General features: G+C 35.2%; 1 protein-coding gene across 1 annotated transcript; it reads left to right on the top strand.

The window, feature by feature from the left end:
- The first annotated feature begins 1,728 nt into the window (after positions 1-1,728).
- LOC144439035 (tRNA wybutosine-synthesizing protein 4-like) lies at positions 1,729-19,617 on the top strand. The gene is made up of 13 exons (XM_078128278.1): positions 1,729-1,831; positions 4,176-4,388; positions 5,351-5,543; positions 7,160-7,313; positions 8,663-8,729; positions 9,181-9,212; positions 10,091-10,181; positions 10,808-10,915; positions 11,356-11,695; positions 12,518-12,831; positions 13,774-13,970; positions 16,530-16,662; positions 19,072-19,617. The coding sequence occupies exons 1-13, from the start codon at positions 1,796-1,798 to the stop codon at positions 19,231-19,233; spliced, it is 2,040 nt and encodes a 679-aa protein (XP_077984404.1). The 5' UTR covers positions 1,729-1,795; the 3' UTR covers positions 19,234-19,617.
- Positions 19,618-20,262: the final 645 nt, after the last annotated feature.

The raw sequence follows: 20,262 nt of genomic DNA, 5'->3' as shown, positions 1-20,262 counted from the left end.
ATATTGTTATCTTAGCAAAAGGATTTTGGCAGTTGCTGTGGGCTTGGTTGTTAGGCATATAGATCTAGTACTGAGAGCACGAGAGATAAGAAGTCCCCAAGTACGCGTTGTTGTCAGATCACCGATTGGTTTGAAGGTACATACATGATAACGTGTGGAGTAACAGTGAGAAAATCATAGTTGATGTCCGAATATCCTTGGTTCAATAATAAAGTCACTCTATATTGTAAATTATTGTATTAATTGTATTAATAATTGTCAAAAGCTAAACATTAATTAATAAATTTGTAGTCGGCTCGTTCATTACAAAGACCTCCTTACATAAAATGATATAGTCAAACGAAAATTTCGGTGATGAACAATTATCCTGTTTAGGCTGTTAGTCCTGCTTGCATACGGAGTAAATCGGCCCTTCCTTCTCCGTCACGGTGTTGAGTGAAACGCGTGCACCTGTAAGCAGAACCATGGGCATCATGGAACAATAAAGCTAAGATTATGGATATTTATAATCGAATAACACTATGTAATACAATACGCGTAAACAACGTATGTGCGTGAAATTGACAGGTGTGAAGTGAGCGGACGATTGTTGACTGTATAGTTTTGCAAAAAAGCTTACTCATGATGTGTATTTTCAGTGTTCACCTCCTTCCTTTGATGTAATAATCTTCAAATTCAACGAGAATATCAATAAAAACACGTGAAACCCCTGAAAACCTAGTCTTTCTCACTGTAGAACAACACCATGTCCCCGTACTGCCTGTACACGGTAGCTTCCTGGTTTACCTTTCGTCGACTGTTCGTTCTGAAAGGATACGAGTCCTGCCATGGGCATCATGGCACAATAAAGCTAAGATTGTGAATATATAAAATAACAAAATGAAAATAGAATTTAAAAACGAAACAAAAAAACAAGTCTTTTCCTATTGTAGAGGTAGATTTATGTGTTGCTGTTATGCATGTGATGTGTGAGTTCGAGAAATACATCGTGGCAAAATGAACGTTGGTGGCTCACTTCTGTAGCGAGAGTGTCGGGGTGATACATTGTTGCAAATTGGTTTCTAAGGGCGCGGACGCGCTCACTCATATCATGTCACCTTCTCTGCACACTATAATCATGATAATTTGTATTTATACATATAATGGAAATATTGATTAACGTTCAGTATATGCAAATGTCATGGGAGGGTCATATTTTACAAAATGGGACAAAGGGGAGGGTCACTTTTTACGAATGGAGAATGTGTGATTTCCTCCTTCCCTTCCCCCTTGTAAATACTGAAGGCTCCCTTATTTAAGTTCTCGTTAGTTCTGGAATCCATGCATAGTTGTTCTCACATGTACTCGAATCAATCTGTATGATTTTTCTTTTAAAAAATATATGTCTTATTTACCATACATATTTTTTTTTAAAAATCATCCAGATTGATTCGAGTACCTGGACGATAGTTGTTCTGCTATCCTAGACAGTAGACATACCTTTACGTTTTCAAAATCTGTTATGTCAACAAAACCAGCAAGGCTTACAGCCACGAAGGTGAACACTAATGATAGAATGTTGATATGTACACGATATAAGGGTTGTAATTCGGCGATCCACCTAAAGCCGCGTTTCCAGTTATACAACTTATATATGTGACCTCAGACGACTCTACAGTGGTCGGAGATGTGACCTTTGACCCAAGATCATCAACATGGCGGCGCCATGTGTACGCGTATGAGCGCGATCGACGATCGAGCTTGAGACAACCCCGGGACACAACGTCGTCGTTCACATATTGTCGCAGTCATCGTGATGGCTAAAACCACGAAAACCAGAAGTGATGTGGCGGTACGTTTTAATATTCTCCTAAGTGCTTTTTAATTTACATGTTGAATTTCGACCGGGTCTAGTTCACAGACACAAAACCGGGGACCGGACCCGAGATGTTTTCAGAATGTAATTTGTAATTCTCGACACTGCACTGTGTGAGAAGAGCCACTGGCTCAACAGTCTATCGAGATTAAATAAAGTCAAATAATAATAATAATAATGATAATAATCTATAATTGTAAAATTATCGACAACAGTATTGACAGGCCATTCAATTTGATATTCGAGTATCTGTCCCAATAATGTAAGCTTTGCTAGAATCATTGACCTTGACCTTCTAGGGCATATTGTAAGAAATGTCAACCATTAGTCACACAAAATTTGTGGAGGGGGCCATCAATCAATCAATCAATAAATCTATCAATCAGCCAACTAAATCAATCAATCAATCTTATTGCATAACAACATGCCATAGCAAGCATGGTATTGGTAAAGCATACGAAAATAACATATATACAGAAGTCAAGTTAATATCTGTATCTGTATCTGTATCTGTATCTGTATCTGTATCTGTATAAGTACTGGAAACTAGCTCACTACTGAGCAAAATTTGTCCAGGGTAAGTGAGTTCAGTCATTAGTGCCTGTGGGCTGCAAGTGCAGTCTAAAATTGTTCTGTTGTGTTGCTAGTGACAATGTTTATCAGTAACCAGTTCCAGTCTACAATAGTTAATGGTATGAATGAATGTTTGCATGTTTCAGTTTTACACATAGGTATTTTAATTGCCTTTGGATGTGATCGCCTAGATGGTCTAGTATTAAATGAAAATGGCGTGTCGGCAGGAATGGCTACAAGGCTTTGTACAATCTTGTAGAGGAGCACTAAACGCTGATCTCTCCTGCGTTCTACCAAGGGTTGCCAGTGAAGATCATGTATCATTTTTGTAACACTGCTGTGTCTGCTGTAGTCATTATAAACAAACCTGGCTGCTCGACGTTGTATCCCTTCAAGTCGATCAATATCCTTCTTAAAGTAGGGGTCCCAAACCACTGACGAGTAGTCTAGGAGAGAGCGGACTAGTGATATATAGGCTGTTACTTTGAGATTTTTTGAACAACACAATACAATACAATCCTTAAGCCAACTGCTGGAGGACCAGTGTGCCCTCTAGTGATAGCCAAATTTTGTTGTTGTGAGTCAAAATGAGAAAAACTGGGATTTCTTTTGAGTCACCGTGCACCACATAGTTAGAGATAGGGGAGCACCACATTTTGGTACGTCACTAGAAATTGTGTACATCAGTGGCACGTCAAATTGGCTTAGAGGGCTGCATACACTGTAGAGGACTTTTTGATTTACGTCAACAAGAAGTTTATCATCTAAAATATGAAAAAAATTACTTTTGTTATTTAAGGAATGAAAATTTGAACTATTTAATGACAGAAGAAGAAAAAAGTGCCCTTTCATTTGTATATGAGAACAAAGAATTAAATGATGGAATTCATCTACCATATTTTGACAAAATTTACAGAATCTTTCCTCTACAGGAATCTTAGGAGTACACCGTCTACCCGACTCAATTTGAATATTATAATCCGAAATTCAAATGTAGTCACTAGTTTTCTACAAACAGGATTTTTTAATTTGCAGAAGATATTTTGTCAAAATCAAAAACTGTTTTAAATAGACTATATGTTTTCATTTTGTTTTTTCTAGTGTCATGTAATTCCCTGTACCAAGAACCTTCTTGATTGTAGAATCAAACAAAGATTTGACCAAATACTGTTCTCACAATATTTATCAAGTAAATTTCTTATATACGATTCTCCATTTTGAATATCGCATAGAAGACATGTAGGCAGCTCTCAATAAACAATTTGATGTTATATTTGATGTATTCAAAGAGGACATGTGGTGTTTGAAATACTTTTGAATAGACACAGGACTAAGATTAGTCTGTAAGGTACGCCGTGACAGTGCGCCCTCAAACATCGGCCATGAGGGCGAAACGTCACGACGTATCTTACAGTCTAGACTAAGATTGGAACATTACCCAGTTTATCCTGGCAAAGTGCTCCATGTATGTAGGGAATGACTAAAGGTTGAGAGGTGTAAACAGTACATGTGGACATAGATTCAGTACTGTATTGGTTTCGCTACGTCGCTCTCTGTTTGTCTTTGCAAACCTCGTAAGAAAATAAAAAATAAAACGAAAAATGGTGAGTAACACAACATAAAATATAAAAAGTATTGCAAATAAAAACAAAGCTATAATTATTACTGAAGCGTATGTGCACAGTGCCAGGATATGATTTTTATACTTACCTTGTTTTGCTCACTCCTTTTCTCTTTTGTGTGGCAGATTCAAGGAACTAATGACAGCAGTGTCGTCAGCAAGTGTTCTATGATAGCACAAGGCTATTTCCAAGATGATTTCCTAAGACATTTTGTCAGCAAGACAAGACGACGATCCCCACTCATTAACAGAGGTTACTATATCAGGGCAGCAGCAGTGAATCTCATCCTTAAGAAATTTTTGAACACAACTGTTGACTCAAAGCAACCGTTTAAACAGGTATAAACAATCTCTATTGATCTATCTTCTATTTCATTCATCTGGATGTAAAGACACTCCTGCTACATTGGTTGCAATGCCAAAAAGACTCATTTATAAAACTACTTAAGTACAAATATTGACTATGTTGTGAAATCCTCAAGCAAAAGGTAAAATTACCTCCAAAGATTCGTCCACAAATCATATCCACAAAATGTCTAGCATATCATTTGTAAAAGTAGGTGGCCACATGCCTGGGTAATAACCTGTATAGCGCCCCCAACAGCCAAACCAGCCTTACTCATGGGTCTATCTTGTTTAAGTATTATAGTCCTGTGATCTTTTTTTTTGTCAAAAAGCCCCTTAGAAATGGGTAGATGTTTGAAACCTTAGAGGCATAGCCCTGTCTAAAATTTATCCAACAACGCCACCCACAAAAGATCTACATTGTAATAGGCAATTGAGAAGAAGAAGAAGAAGAAGAAGAAGAAGAAGAAGAAGATGATGATGATGATGATGATGATGATGATGATTATGATGATGATAATTAATGATGATGATGGTGGTGGTGGTGGTGGTGGTGATGATGGTGATGGTGGTGGTGGTGGTGGGGATGGTGATGATGATGATGATGATGTGATGATGATAATTAATGATGTGACAACGATGATGACAATGGTGGCGGCAGCGGAGATGATGGTGATGACACAAAACAAAAAACAAAATACAGTAAATCACCATACTACATCCATGGTTAATATTTCTAACCTTCATTTTCAAATGCTAGGAAATTTTATGTTTAATGATAATCGTGGCATATATTAACCAAGGAAACATGATTCCAACAAAGCTTTTTTGAAAGTTAGATATATTGAATATCCTAGCGACATTTTTTTCTACATGGCACACTTCTTTCTTTCATGAGTTTCACAGACTTCATACGTCCTTAGAGAATAATTGTACTTGCATTTTTGTTGTTGTAGATAGTTTCACTTGGAGCTGGTTTTGATTCGGCCTACTTCCGACTGGAAGCACAAGGACTGCTGAAACACTGTCAGTTCTTTGAGGTTGACTTCATGGATGTTGCTCAGAGGAAGGCAAACATCATTGAATGCCAACCTGATCTGAGTAAACTTATCAGAGATTTAGTTAAAGATGAAGCAGAATTCACCAAAGGTAATGTATGATGAACTTTTCTGAAGAATGTTTGCATGTTTCAGTTTGAATTGGTGTGTGTATAGGGCATTTCACTTTCATGGCAGCAACAGTTTAAAATTACTTCGTTAGTGATGTACTCGCAATTTCACATACATCAGATCGCCACTTGTACATGTAGATTTGGGACCTAAGCAGCCTTATTGACAGAATAATATATATATAGATAGAAACACACACACACACACACACACACACACACACACACAAACACACACAAACAAACACATATATATATAAATACATATATATGTCAATACATATATACATTTATAGATAGATGTTTTTGTGCATATATGAATATTTCATGTATGTTGCTTATTTTGCATTAAAGCAGGAGTCTTGTGAAAAGTCAATGAAGTATACAATAGACACCGGTGTCTATTGTACTTATGCCTGACAAGTTCACAGGATGGCAGGATTAGTCCATCTCACCCTTGCTAGACTAGATTAAGATAAAGTACACACTGTCTCACCCCTTGCCAGGCTAGGTGATGATAATACTGAGATAAAAGTGTACACATTCGGATGGGGACACACACAGCATGCAGTGTTCACGGCGAAACAAATAAGCCATACAACATTCACAAGCCCTGATAGGGCTGAGCAACGAGACGTGTCTTATATTATAGTGTAGCTCATATGAAGATATGTGTAAAATTCGTTTTTTAAATGTTTACCGTTTCTTTTGAATGGTAACAGTTGTGCCCTTCGTCGTTAAACCCTTACTGTGCAGTCACTACTCCATTCATGGTACAGTAGTATGACTTATTTTCGCCACAACTATTTTTCTCCGTAATTAAGTTCTCGTAATTTTGGCAAACTATTTTGGTCCTCTTGCATTTCATTCTTGAGACCATGGAGGCTTCCCACATACTTCCATGTGCAGGCATATGGTTTCTGACTCTGCTGGACTGGTTTTACTTGAACTACAAAGGTCAACCCAATGATCACACCTTCTAAATCCCCCTTTGTCTTACACTATCCAATACTGATAAGACTTCAGCATCAACTCAGACAAGGAGTTGGTTATAACCCGCTACACAAACTTTAATATTAGCTCCAGTAGAGGACTGCTAATCCCGTACATGTCGAACAATGTGTCAACATTATGACAGATAAAGGGCATAAGTATATTTCTCCTGCATTCAAAATTCCATCTTGTTAGGGAAAGTTACAAAGAAGGAAAAGGAAATATCATAACTTCATGAAAAATTAGCAAGGTGTTGAAATACAAAGAATCTATGTTGATACAAGTATTTCCAATGTAGGTATATGTATCACCATTTTTATCAATTTTAATCTTTGCTTCTCTTTATGCAAGAAAGAAAGTTCATGGACTCTGGGTTCATAGTTTCAAATGAAATTTCTACTCATAGAGTCAAAAACATCATTTTTGCTGACATCTGGTTAGTATCATTATGAATGTACCACAATTATTGGCTCATGTCATATGGATGAGGCATATGGTTATGAAGCGAGATAAAGTGATGTACATCTGGGAGCTTGATGCCAGTGTCCCAGTCACTGCATTGCTCTCTTTATTGTAATGTTTATATTTTGTTTTTCCATTTCAGGTGTGGTTTTAAAGTCAGTAAAGTACACCCTGCTTGGAATTGATATGACAAAACTAGATGGCCTAAGTAATGCATTGCAACTGTGTGGAATTAATTTCAACTTACCAACACTGTTTTTATCTGAATGTGTAATGACATATATGCCAGTTAAAAGGTAAGAATTATATCAGTAGTCAATCTGATTAAAATCTGATGTGGTGAAAGCGGTTAAAGGTTTTTATTTTAACTTCTATTTCCACCATTTTATGTGGTTTGTTTTGTTTCAAGTGATCGTGGGAAGGTGGTGATCACCTGGAACAAAATAAATGATACAAAATGAAGGAAATAGAGGTAAATAAAAACATTTAGCCACTTTCACCACATCAGATTTTCATCAGATTGATCAGCAGTGTACTTAAACATGGATATTTTGTATTCTTCTGGTCATCTAAAAGATTTGTTTCATAGTTAAGTCCTTATATGTGTAAGTTCACAAAATAAAGTTTGTGTTCATGAATCAATATTCAAATATGTACAACTTCGGTTGCATCTGAGTGCAAAAATGTCTTGAATCTAGTTTTGCACCTGAGAGAGCTTCTTGAAGAAGTTTGGATTAAATTGAATGGAACTGTAATTATTAAAAAGAAAAAAACATGCATGAATTACAAGCAGAATATAAAAATGCCCTAGATTGAATTAACAAACTAAAAGTTTGAAAATGAATAAACTAACTAGTTTAAATCCACTGCTAATTAAAAGAATGGTATCAATTAATAACATATGCAACTTAACAGTGACTCGTATAATATATATTTATATAGTAGTTGAGCTTTGTAAACTTGGATCAAGTTTGGTCATTTCTGTGTTGAATGAAACTTTAAAATTGCCTATGGAATTATCAAATCAAATTCATGAATCTTCTTTTTCATCCAATGGTTCTTTTTGGTAAAAAGTGTAAGAATACTAGAATATCAGATATCTGATCTAGTTTGTATAGTTTTTGAAAATATAATGTGTATTAGGAATAGAGTTAACTTTTTGAAGTCTGGTTTTAAGTGATTACGTGACCATTCCTCAATCTTCCACCTATTATCTACAGCATACCGGTACCATTTGGTGACTCCCACTCTTGTTTGTTTGTTTGACTTTATTTAAACTTGATAAATTGCTGAGCCAAAGGCTCTTCTAACACAATGTCGAGTAAGGGAAATTTACACTATGATTAAAATCCGATGTATTGTACGCTTTGGGATTTCTTTTTGGCTGTGTAGGTTTACTGTCATTTGTTCTTGCGTGAGCGCTTGTTACATATATCAGACACAACACCATAGGTGTTCCTGTACCAAATCTTGTATGAGTAGCCGAGATGAGTAGCCAATCAGAATTTGTCTTACAACAACAAGTTATTTGCATCAATAATGACACAATTCTTACATTTTTCATTTTTGCATGACTTCCATATTTATACATTCATTATCTTATTGAGTTGAAGTAATGAGTCGATTTCTTTATGATTTTATTCAGGTCTGATGAGTTAATTGCATGGGCTGCCAAATTCTTTAATAATTCTATGTTTGTTACTTATGAACAGGTAAGACAGTTAGCACTATCACATACATCTAGAGAGTAGTCGATAGAGTGATATACATCTAGAGAGTTAGTAGATTGAAATTGAAATTTATCTCACCAGAAAATGAAAACAAAATATACATTCTTTGAAAGTAATAATACAAAACAGAATTCTGGCGAGGGTCATGGAAATAGTTACACACACACACACACACACACACACACACACACACACACACACACACACACACACGCACGCACGCACGCACGCACGCACACACCGTCTTCAACAGGATATCTTCAGCAGCTGCTGTGAGGATATGTCATGCATTAATGTTGATTGAACTGAATTAGAATGAAAATGAAGCTTCGATCATGATATTTACAGCTTTCTCAGTTGACTATGTTTTATTGAAATTATTTTTGATCATTTTGTGTATCATTTTTTTTTCCTGTCTTTGTTTCCCTGACAGATTTTACCATATGATGCATTTGGCATTGTCATGTAAGTTGTTTGTCTTTGTTCTGGTCAAACAATTCTTTCCCAAATGTTGTCTATAAGATATGACATGTCAAGCCACACCTAACAGCTGCAAACACTCAAAGGGTTTCACCAATGCATGAGGGTGCCCTTGTCACAGTATACCTTACAGAGTGTCCCAAGATAGACATGAAATGTACAGTTGCACTACATGAATTTGTCAATATGTTCATTCTCTTAGCATTTCAATGTCAGTCAGTAAGTCATATGTATACCTCACCCCTCTCCCCAATGGGTGGGGGGGGGGGGGGTTACTTGGCTAAGTAATAGATAGTCATGTGTATCCTGACAGATTGAAATTTCAAGCACAAATGCTACAAAAAATGTTAAAAATGGGGTCAGAAGTGTACATGACTGTTAGAAACTAAGGGTCAAATGTCTGTGTCAAATTTTGCCTGAAAATAGCATTCAAAAGCCTTGGAAAAATTTTTGAAATTTAGTTTCTGGAAAATATAGAAACTATGTCTAAAGAAAATTTCAGAAAAATTTGAAAACCAGCAACTTGGAAACTACTCTCTCCAAAATATGTTGTCAAAGGTCGTGCACTGTGCATGCATTCAAAGCGGGGTCAAACCCCTACATAGTGCTTCAAAAATTAAGAATCAAAAGTCAAAAAAGAGGAATCAGAACCACGGTACAAATGTATATACAATCAAGAATGAAAAGTCTACACGAGTCAAAAAAGGATTCACAACTACAGTACAAATGTATATACATACTAGTATGACTCTCATCGCTAGTTGATGTTGGCTGGATCGATGTGCCACCAGTGTAATGCAGATTGTACAATAGCAAATGTTCAGTTGGTGATAAAAAATGATGTTTTATTTCTACCATACCAGGCGTGGTCATTTTAAATCATTAGGATCCGCACTACAAGCTATAGAGTCCTATCCCACAATTGAATCTCAAAGACAAAGATATCTGACTCAGGTGAGTTAAAAGTATGTGGTCCAACTTGAAACGCCATTTTTTGCCAAAAAAAATTATGTCAAATTCATCTACTATGATGGCTATGTGATAATGTCATTTTTTGTCTTGAAGTGTGTGTAAGACCACCCTATATCATTGACTTGTTTTACACAGGTAGTGTGTGGGTCATTCTGCAAAGCATGCTGGGACAACAATATCTCATTCCAGTTCATGCTCAATACAAGCACATATAGTTAACATTTACTTGGTCATGTGGACAGCCTTATTCATCTTTCATATTCTTTTGTTTGTTTGTTTGTTTGGAGAGCCCACTGACAAGGACTTGTCAGAAATAAAATCTATATAAAATATGCAATAATGGGTAGTGACACAATACATGAGTTACAAGTGATAACATACGTACGTACACACATACATACATGTACGTCTGTGTGTGCATGCGTGCGTATGTAAGAACAATGTACATACATACGTACATCCATGCATGCATGCATGCATCCATACATACATACATGTATGTATGTATGTATGTACATACATGTACATACATACATACATACATACATACATCAAACTAGCATGCATACAGTATTATCTGATTCTCTGTATAATTTTATCTACTACAGGGATGGCAGGTTTCCATGGCAATGGATATGAATGAACTCTACAATAGGTATTTGTCCCCTGATGAAAGACAAAGAATTGAGACTCTTGAACCTTTTGATGAGTTTGAGGTAATGTTCTAGTAATTCCAAAAGATTGCACAATCTTATAGAGAAAATGACCATTGGATCAAAGCATAAAAGTTTGCCTACTTGATCCAAATAGTGAATCAAACATCTATCTTCAAGCATAAAAGTATAATAGGGTACATGTAAGCAAGGCAAAGATTATCAAATATAGAATTATATGAATGATTTATTGTAGATTTTTATTGAAGATAGGTTATTGAGAGTCTAAATGTATCACAGAAAAACGAGAAATCTCTTTCCTTAGAATTCCATTACTACTTCCTTGTTTAATGAAGAGAACCAGCTTGTTGCAATCTTGTTTGTTGTAACATTTTGAAACATTGCACCCTTTCAATTGTTATGTAAATTGGTGTCTCATTTATATATGATTATCACCATGAAAGATAATTTGTGTTGTTATTTCTTACTGTGTTATTTTACAGGAATGGCATTTGAAATGTTCTCACTATGTAATTGTATGTTCATTTCGTGGAGATTTGGCCAAGTCATTTGACACTATGCTAACTGAACTGCAGAGCATTAATAACGTCAACACAAGTACTGATCCTGAGATTGAGTTCTCTTGGCAGAGGACTGATGCTTGTCAACTGATCAGAAGATTTGGTCATTCATGCTGTCAGCTTCAGAGTGGTGATTTGGTAGTAACTGGTGGATTTGGAGAAATAAGTGATGACGGAAAACATGTGAGACTTGACGATGTCTTGATTCTTGATAACGAGAAAAAACAACTTTGTTGTGTACAGCCTAAACACAATAAAATAGGTGAGTGGTTTTTTCACAAGAACTTCGTTAAAGCATGGCTAGCTGCAACTGGGTCGATTTTTGAAAATATGTTGATAGATATAATGACTAGATACTCTCAATACACTATGAGTTGTGTTGTATCGGTAAACTTGCCTGTGAAGCTGTGCATGTAGACTGCCTGCCAACAGTCATGTTGACTTTCTTGTAATTTATCAAATTAATACTATTTTTGTTGATAAAATAGAATTAAAATATGGTGTGCGTTGTATGTTAGTAGAACTCAAGATGACATCAGATTATATATTTATCTGTTCGACTCGGCGAGTAGCACGCATTCTGTATAGAATTAGTTCTGCTTGCAGACAGTGCACAGGTCTAGATTACTGACATGGAGAAGGGAGCGACAGTTGTCAGAATCGAGTCCCGAATGACTCCGTATGCAAGCAGGACTAGTATAGAATGTGCACTCTATATTCTGATTATTATATCGCATGTTATAGGTTATGTATATGCACACAATTAGTAATTAATAAATAAATATTTCAGAAGGTTTTTTAGGAATATGACAAAATGTACTACTGCACATGTAACGAGGTCAGAAAACATAACGAATTTGAATTTATAAAATATAATCATTCACAAAATACACAATGAAAGAATATGACCACTGACTGTGTTAACTCGGAAAATTATTTCATTATTTTAAAAAGGACCACCAGGAACAAATTTGCATTTGGCAAAGTTTGGAGAGTTGTGAAGAATTTTAATTTTCGAGGAAATTTATTTTGAGGCACATTCTAATAAAAAAGATAACTTTTCAACATTTTCATCTTTTTTCAGACACAAGACTTTTTCATACTGTAACAGCTCTATCAGAGAATAAGCTTTTAATCTTTGGTGGAAGAACATCACCTACAAAACCAGTACAAAATAATGAATTGATCTGTTTAAGCAAGGAAATTGAAGGGTGGTGTTATGACTGCAACAAGTTGCAGTGTTCTGGGGATGTTCCCATGCCAAGATGGCGACATTCTGCATGTAAAATTACCTTAGGTGAGAGTGAATGTGTTGTGATATTTGGAGGAAGGAGTACAGAGATACGAACTCTTGGAGACTGTTATATGTTTAACAGCAAAAAATTCATATGGCAAAAGGTAAGATTACTGGCTGCCAGTCACAGTCACTTGTGAACTAATATTCCATTCCAGGACTGTGATATTCTGGTCTAGGGTGATCATAATACAAAATTATGACGTATTATAGGTATTTACGATATTCAAGAAATAACGGTACCATTATCGGTCTTTGTGTCAGTTTATTCGCCACATATCACAATATCACAGTCCTGGAATGGAATATTGGTTCACAAGTGACTGTGCTGCCAGTGGTTCAAAAATTGAATGTTTTCCAGAAGCACTCAATTCAAATACAATTTTGACTTCAGACTATAGATGAACGGATCCTGTTACAAACAGGGGAAGTAAACAAATGAATTGCATTAAAAACTCTTGGCACAGCATGTTGGAAATACAGAGAGACAAATATTACATTCCATTATTTAAATAAGAACAGTTGTATGGCCTCTTTGCAAAATAGTTCACATTCACAAACAAATTTGAAGTTCCCCTGGCAATTCATGTACATGTAAAAAGGCCATAAAAGTGTTCTTGTCAAGCGATGAAATGTAATACAAGTCTCTGCTGTTCCAACATGCTGTACCAGGTGTTATTAATCCAATTCATTTGTTTATTTTCCTGTTTGTAAAAGGTTCTGTTCATCCACTGATGTCTGCAAGTGTACTCCCTAAAAGAGTAAAGGGGTTGTGATGCAATTATTTCCTTTTCAGTTCATGGATTTTTACTTGATTTTGGTAAAAAGACAGGGACACTTCTGCTGTCTCTATGATAAATATAGCAATATATCACTTATTGAACAAAACAATTGCGTTCAAGTTAAAGTATTGTTGAGATAAATAAAATATCATGTTTGCTGCATCATATTGACTAACTCTTTATATTCAACAGAATATCACAAAAAGAAGGTGAACAATAGTTTTTGTATTTTGATTTGATTTTTAATAACATATATTTTTACAGCTCACACTTGAAGATGATTCTCAAAGTCCAAGAGCCAGACATTCACACTCAGCAACTACTTATAAGAAGAGTAAAATGATAATAGCAGGGGGTCTAGATGCTGACCAAAAATCCTTGAATTCAGTATATATCTTACATTGTGATAAAATACAAATGTCTTGGGAGAAATTATTACTCACTCCAGAGATGCCACCCAGGTATGAACACTTTCAAATGTCAAATCAGTGTGTGTGCTAAGTTTTTAGAATGCTGAAGAGGGGGAAATATAGAGTAAAAAACTTAGAGTTTCCCCCTTATTGAGTAGCTTAATTTTGGCAGGGAACCACTTTAAAATGATAGACAATTTTTCACATGAACACAAACAATTTACACCATAATTTGATAATGAGCAATAGGTTAGAGTTTCATGGCCTGGCAAGAGAATACTGCAGTAGATGTTATGCACTTGTTTCATTTTATAATGTTTCATTTCATTTCATTTCATTTCATTTCATTTCCTTTTCTTTTTCCTTTTTTTCCTTTCCTTTCCTTTCCTTGCCCTTCCTTTCATTTCCTTTAATTATGGTTAGTTTGGTGTGTTTTGATTTTGATTTTATATTATCCAAATAGTTAAAGGTTTGAAGTAGTTGTAGGGTTTTCATTGCAAAATAACAATATTGGCAAATGAAAGCTGATGGAATAGCATAGATAGGCCTAACAAAAAAAAATTGTGTGGTTCCGATTACACTCAATTTTAGAATAGGTGGGGTAGGTAGATTTGTAAATTTATTTTTTTTAATTTCTTTTTTCAAGTGTGAGTGTCGAGGTTCAGGTATGTTTTTCATTGTTTTCCATATGGTCTCTGTGTTATTGGCTTCTTCTCATCAGATGTACAGCCATTACAGATTGCAAGAACAGTTTTATATTGTCTTTTTAAATTGATGTCAGTTTCTGCATCCACTATTTCTTGAGAAGACTTCACAATTTCCACAATTCTATTATTTTTTTCTGAAATACATAAAACAAAATTTAGGGTCAGCATGAAAAGATATTTGGGGTCGGGTAACTGGACCCAAACAATTTTTTTTATTTGGCCTTACTGAATCTGAAGTCAGTTCCAAATTATATGTAATTATCTTTTGGTTATGAAAAAGATTTGAAATTACACTGTCCAATGAGATGCCATTTCTTTATGTAAATAAATATGAAATACACACTTATTTAGTGTCATTAAAATCTGATGTGAGAATACAACAAGATTTCTTTTGGTTACCTGTACTTCACCTTTGCATCAGATCAACTCAAAATGAAGGAAAAATGAAGGTAAAAAGAAATCTAGCTATATTACTACACCAGATTTTAATAAGATTGAATTTGAGAATTTTGTAGTTCATTAAACACACTATGTATCATGTCTCACATAATAATTTGTGCAATGAATTCAAAATCATTGAGAATTACCTTTTGGTTATTGTTTTCATGATATAGATAATTTGTGGGTTCATTAGGCCAAAAAAAGGAAAGAATTGTTTCTGGTCAGGACATTTTGTCTAAAATGGTGTAACGACGTGAATTTTTTTTTATTGTGTGTTAGTGTGTGTGTGGATGTGACAATATGCAATCATCCGTTATGTCAGTTACAATCTTTTGGTGCATCAGTCATCAATCATTCATTTAGGTCACCTAACTGATGCCACAATATCTCTCTATCTAACCCTACCAATGATGAGTAAATATGAGCAGGATTAGACAATGTCATTAGGCCTAATAAAAAAACATTGTGTGGTTCCGATTATACTCAATTTTAGAATAGGTGGGGGTAGGTAGTTTTTAGTCCCTGTCGGATGAAGTCCGGGACGGGGACTTATGGATTGGGTTCTATCCGTCTGTCCAGAGCCATTTCTTGGAGATGTTTGGACCAAAATTTTTTTCAAACTTGGTACGGGGCAACATACTATGGCATACATATGCACATCAATTTATTTCATCATACGATCCAATATGGCCACCAAGCAGCCATTTTGTTTGCGAATTTTCCCTGTCTAAAGCCATAACTCAGACATGCTTGAACAAATCATTCAAAGTTGGTATTAGGACAGTGTTCTATGACATACATGTGCATATTCATTGTTTGTGTGTGTGGATTTTTGCGATTTTATTATTTTTTTTCTCAAATCAAAAAAAAGTCTAGGGTCGGCAGTGAAAAGCCAGGTGGGATTGGGTAACTGGAAGCAAGCAATTATTTTTTTTTTAGGCCTTAGGTAATTTTTCATAGTAAACAACAACAACAAAAACATCAAAACATTTAGATTCATATGACTACATATTTTTGTAAATGCTTTAGGAATGTAATATCTCATTTGCCCACAAAATATGGCTTCTTGAGCTCCTTAAATTTTGAACTAGCACAAGAATTTTGTAAGCCATAATTTGTAGTTTCAAATTGCCAAAATAAAGTCCCTAAGCTGATAATGAACTTGGCTTTCCTAGTCACTATTTAAGAGTCTTATACCTATAAACTGACAGTGAACTTGTCACTTTGTAACCTGGTAGTGGCCATTGCTGGATTTCGTTCATTATCTGCTATAGAACTATAATAGAATAAAATGAAATGAAACGACTTTATTTCTATGGAAACGAAAATTACATTAAAAAAAGTTCCTTTAGTCATAGATACTCATCTCAATAAACATGAAATGGTTCCCTTTGTCTTTCTCCTAGCATCATTTACTTGTATTGAAGAGTCACTTTCTATAACAAGATCTATCTTCTTGCAGGTATGCCCATTCCTCTGACATTTATGACAATATTTTATTACTACTGGGTGGAGTTAGTCACATGTCTTCTCGTACAGATGGACTTACATTGATAAATTTACAGACCTTGGTATGCCAGAATTACTCTCTTCCTGTAAGTATCGATAATAACTCATAAACCTCTGTATACATTTATTATTATCATTATCAGTATTAAACTTTATTTCGGGAAAGAAAAGAACGCAAAATCACTCATAAACATCCCATAGATAAAAATACACACAAAACAGCATTTTAACAGAACTTAAAAAGACAAAATTGACAAATATACACATGAACAAATACAAGCATTTAAAAATACAACAGATCTCTATACAATTTGAAAATCCCTGAATATAGCATTGTATCGGAGTTAAGTACCGCTGCAATTAAACTTTTATGACTATTTCTAGTATGTTGTAAAAAATGTAAACCAGTTTACATCTGGGCTCCAAAAGTGGGGTTGCATGCTGTACAAACATTAGACTAGTGCTGCAATCATGCGAGTAAGTCATCAAAATATGGAAAGCATTGTTGTAACCAACTCTAAAGTTGTTAAAACACTTCTTTTTGTATAATGACCACAGCTGCGAGCAGTACATATTTGAGCAAAAAGTTCTAAACAATGTAGCTTTAACCTCAACTGAGCTTTGTGATGAGTCCTTCACTTTTGACCTTGACCTCTATCTTCAAGGTCAAGTAGCCAAAAATCACTATATTGCACATGCACAACTCTGATGTGCATGGGCCCATTTCAACCAAACCCTGCGTAAATATCAGATACAGTAGTCCACATATACACATCACTGTTTCATGACGTTCGTGTGAATGACTGTGGCCATATTTGTCGTAAAAATTCAGATTATAAATTATTAAAGTGTATGTAAATAGGTTTCCAATTTTTCCGACTTTTTGCCTGCAAATGATGTAGTTCTCATGGGCGATTAAAGATTTATATGACATTTTTGACAAGCTACGATATTAATAATGAAAAATAGATTTTTTTGGAAATCTGCGATGAGCATTTTGCTTCGGGAGTCTTTGGAAAATTGCGTCACAGCCGGAACACGATCGCGGTGTCCATGTTTTTTTAACCATGCCTGAACGTTGCGTGGTAGAGGGGGACGTCAATGATTGAGTCTACACTGATTTTCTCACAAAAGATTTGGAAGTTCTAATCAGTTTTAGAAAATGACTGATTTGACCCGAAGTTGAAGCTGGCCTCGTTCGACCAGGCGATTTTCCACAGCCAGTTAATGTGGCAGTTCTTGGTACTCACTAAAATCACACTTCAGACCCACTATAAAAGTTTGATGTTTTCAGATAACATGTAACTTGTGATTAATTCTATATTGTCATGTAATTTTGAGTGACAGTGAACTAGAATGAAGACAAGGCAAGGCATGCCGAGGCCATAAAGGCGTGCGGGTGAAGTTAAGAGCAGTACGTACGTACAGTGAATCGACCAAACTGTGTTTATTGGCCGACAGTTTACATGTAAACACAGATAACTAGTGTTAGTTATCTGTGATGTATCGACATGAACATGTCTTGCCATTTCCAAAATGCAAATATTTGGCAAGCAAAAATAATTAAAATAATTACAACTTTAATTTGGCTTCAGACTTTGCATTACGTTTTGCGTATCTTTCCCTGTTTTACATGTAAATCTGAAAAGGTTCTCCCTAGTCATGTCAGTGATCATACTGGGGTTGCTTTGAGTACAAGCGAGGTGAAGCATGTTGAGGTATTTTGTTGAGAATTATAAATATTGCGAAATGTCAAGTACAAGGTTTAAATACAATGGAATGATGAAAAAAAATTGGCCGAGTCTGCTGACATGCGCCGGTCATAAGACACTCCGTAAATTTAAATATTAGACGATGTTATGTCTACCACAAGTTGAATGTTGTTGACAATTAGCTTATGGACAGTGTTTTTGGTAAATTTGTTAGAAAATTGAAATTCGAATTGCCTCAAAATTATTTTAGATCCCTAGTTTATTTCATTCATTATTAAAATTTTCCAGGGGTAAAGCTGTAAGACACTGGAATTATTTATAGCCAACCTCAAAAATCCTTTGTGTGTGTGTGTGTGTAAAATGTGTTTTATAGTGAGACATCATATGAAACCACTGACCACTTTATTACATTGCTACCAAAATACCAACTAAAAAGAACAGCGGAGCTATTCTGACCGATAGGTCGCTCGTATAATTAATATAGTACTTTTGTCAAAAATGTCACACAAATCTTTAATCACCTATGAAAACTACGTCATTTGCAGGCAAAAAGTCTGAAAGTTTGGAAACCTATTTACATACACTTTAAGTTGAAATGTTAGGGACTGTATTTTCAACAAAGATAAAATATTGTGGTCAGGTGTAGTGTTTGTTAGTGAATGGTTGTTAGCAAGTGTTTATTATTGTCAACATTAATGGGGCTACTGTTTGTACATTTGTCACCAACCTGGTACTTATTTTAAATGTCAAATTTTGATATGGTGTTTCTCTACTCTTTTTCAGCAACTGGAACCAGAATATCCCATAATGCTTCATAATCATAGCTGTCATCTTCTATCCAAAACTAAAGTGTGTGTCATTGGGGGAGGTGGGAACTGTTTCTCCTTTGGAACTCATTTTAACACAACTCCAGTTATTCTCCATGTACCTGACATCTCAAATTAGCCATGTTTGAATCACACAACTTGCCAGAACATTGGCCGTATTACAATAAAGTCAGCTGTTGGTACAATATGGTAGTCTGAAACAACTGTTGTTTGGCTCGCAATCACATTACTAGATGTTGTAGTGTCAGTTTTAATGGTTACAGTAAAAGAATAAATCTGTATGTCGATCAAAGTTAATGACAGAGAATTAAGAATCAAGTGAAACAGAAATGTTGGACTGAAAGCATAACACAGTAACTGTTGTTAGTTGGAGGTAAAACCAGAATGATGAACACTGCCCAAAATAAGACAAACTTTGCCCAGAAGATGACAGACAGTGTCCCAAAGATGTTTGACTTTAGGTAAAGTATACATATATGCACATTCAAGGTAAAATCTGTAAAATACATGTAATAAAACAAGTTATATTTTATATCAACACAGTGTCCCACCCTCTGTGCATGTGTGTGTTTGTGTGTGTTGAAATGATTTTTATAGTTGTGCCATACATGTCATAGGTTGGTGTATGTGTGTGTGTGTGTGTGTGCATGCACTCGTGCATGTTGAAATCAATTATTACTACTTGCTCATTATATTCAGATAGTGGTATGGCTAATATAACTCAAATAATTTGCATAATTTACCAATTTGTTGATATCTCATCAATTGCAGATCAGATCATCTTACTTGATGGTTATATTGAATCAATGTCATGACATTAGATTTATGACATATAGGATTTGTCTATGACTGCCTCATTTGCATATTAGTTATTTCTGCTAGTATTTATTATAATATACCTAGTGATAATGCTGTGACATGATTTGCTAGAAGCAGTCACGTGATAGGAAAATAGAATGACTATTTCCCTAGGGGAATACTAGTAGTTCTATCAACTATTACATGGTCACGTGACTACCACGAGTTCACAGCAGGTGAAAACATAGGGGGCTCGTCTTCCAACAGTGAATAAGTTGCAATAATAAACAAGTGATGTAGAATATACAATAAAATGAGATAAAATGAATTAATACTTAGTCTGGGTTCT

The sequence above is a fragment of the Glandiceps talaboti genome, chromosome 8 (genome assembly GCF_964340395.1).
Source record: "Glandiceps talaboti chromosome 8, keGlaTala1.1, whole genome shotgun sequence".
Lineage (NCBI taxonomy): Eukaryota > Metazoa > Hemichordata > Enteropneusta > Spengelidae > Glandiceps > Glandiceps talaboti.
The sequence above is the reverse complement of the archived record's forward strand: the minus strand, read 5'-3'. Positions and strand labels throughout refer to the sequence as shown.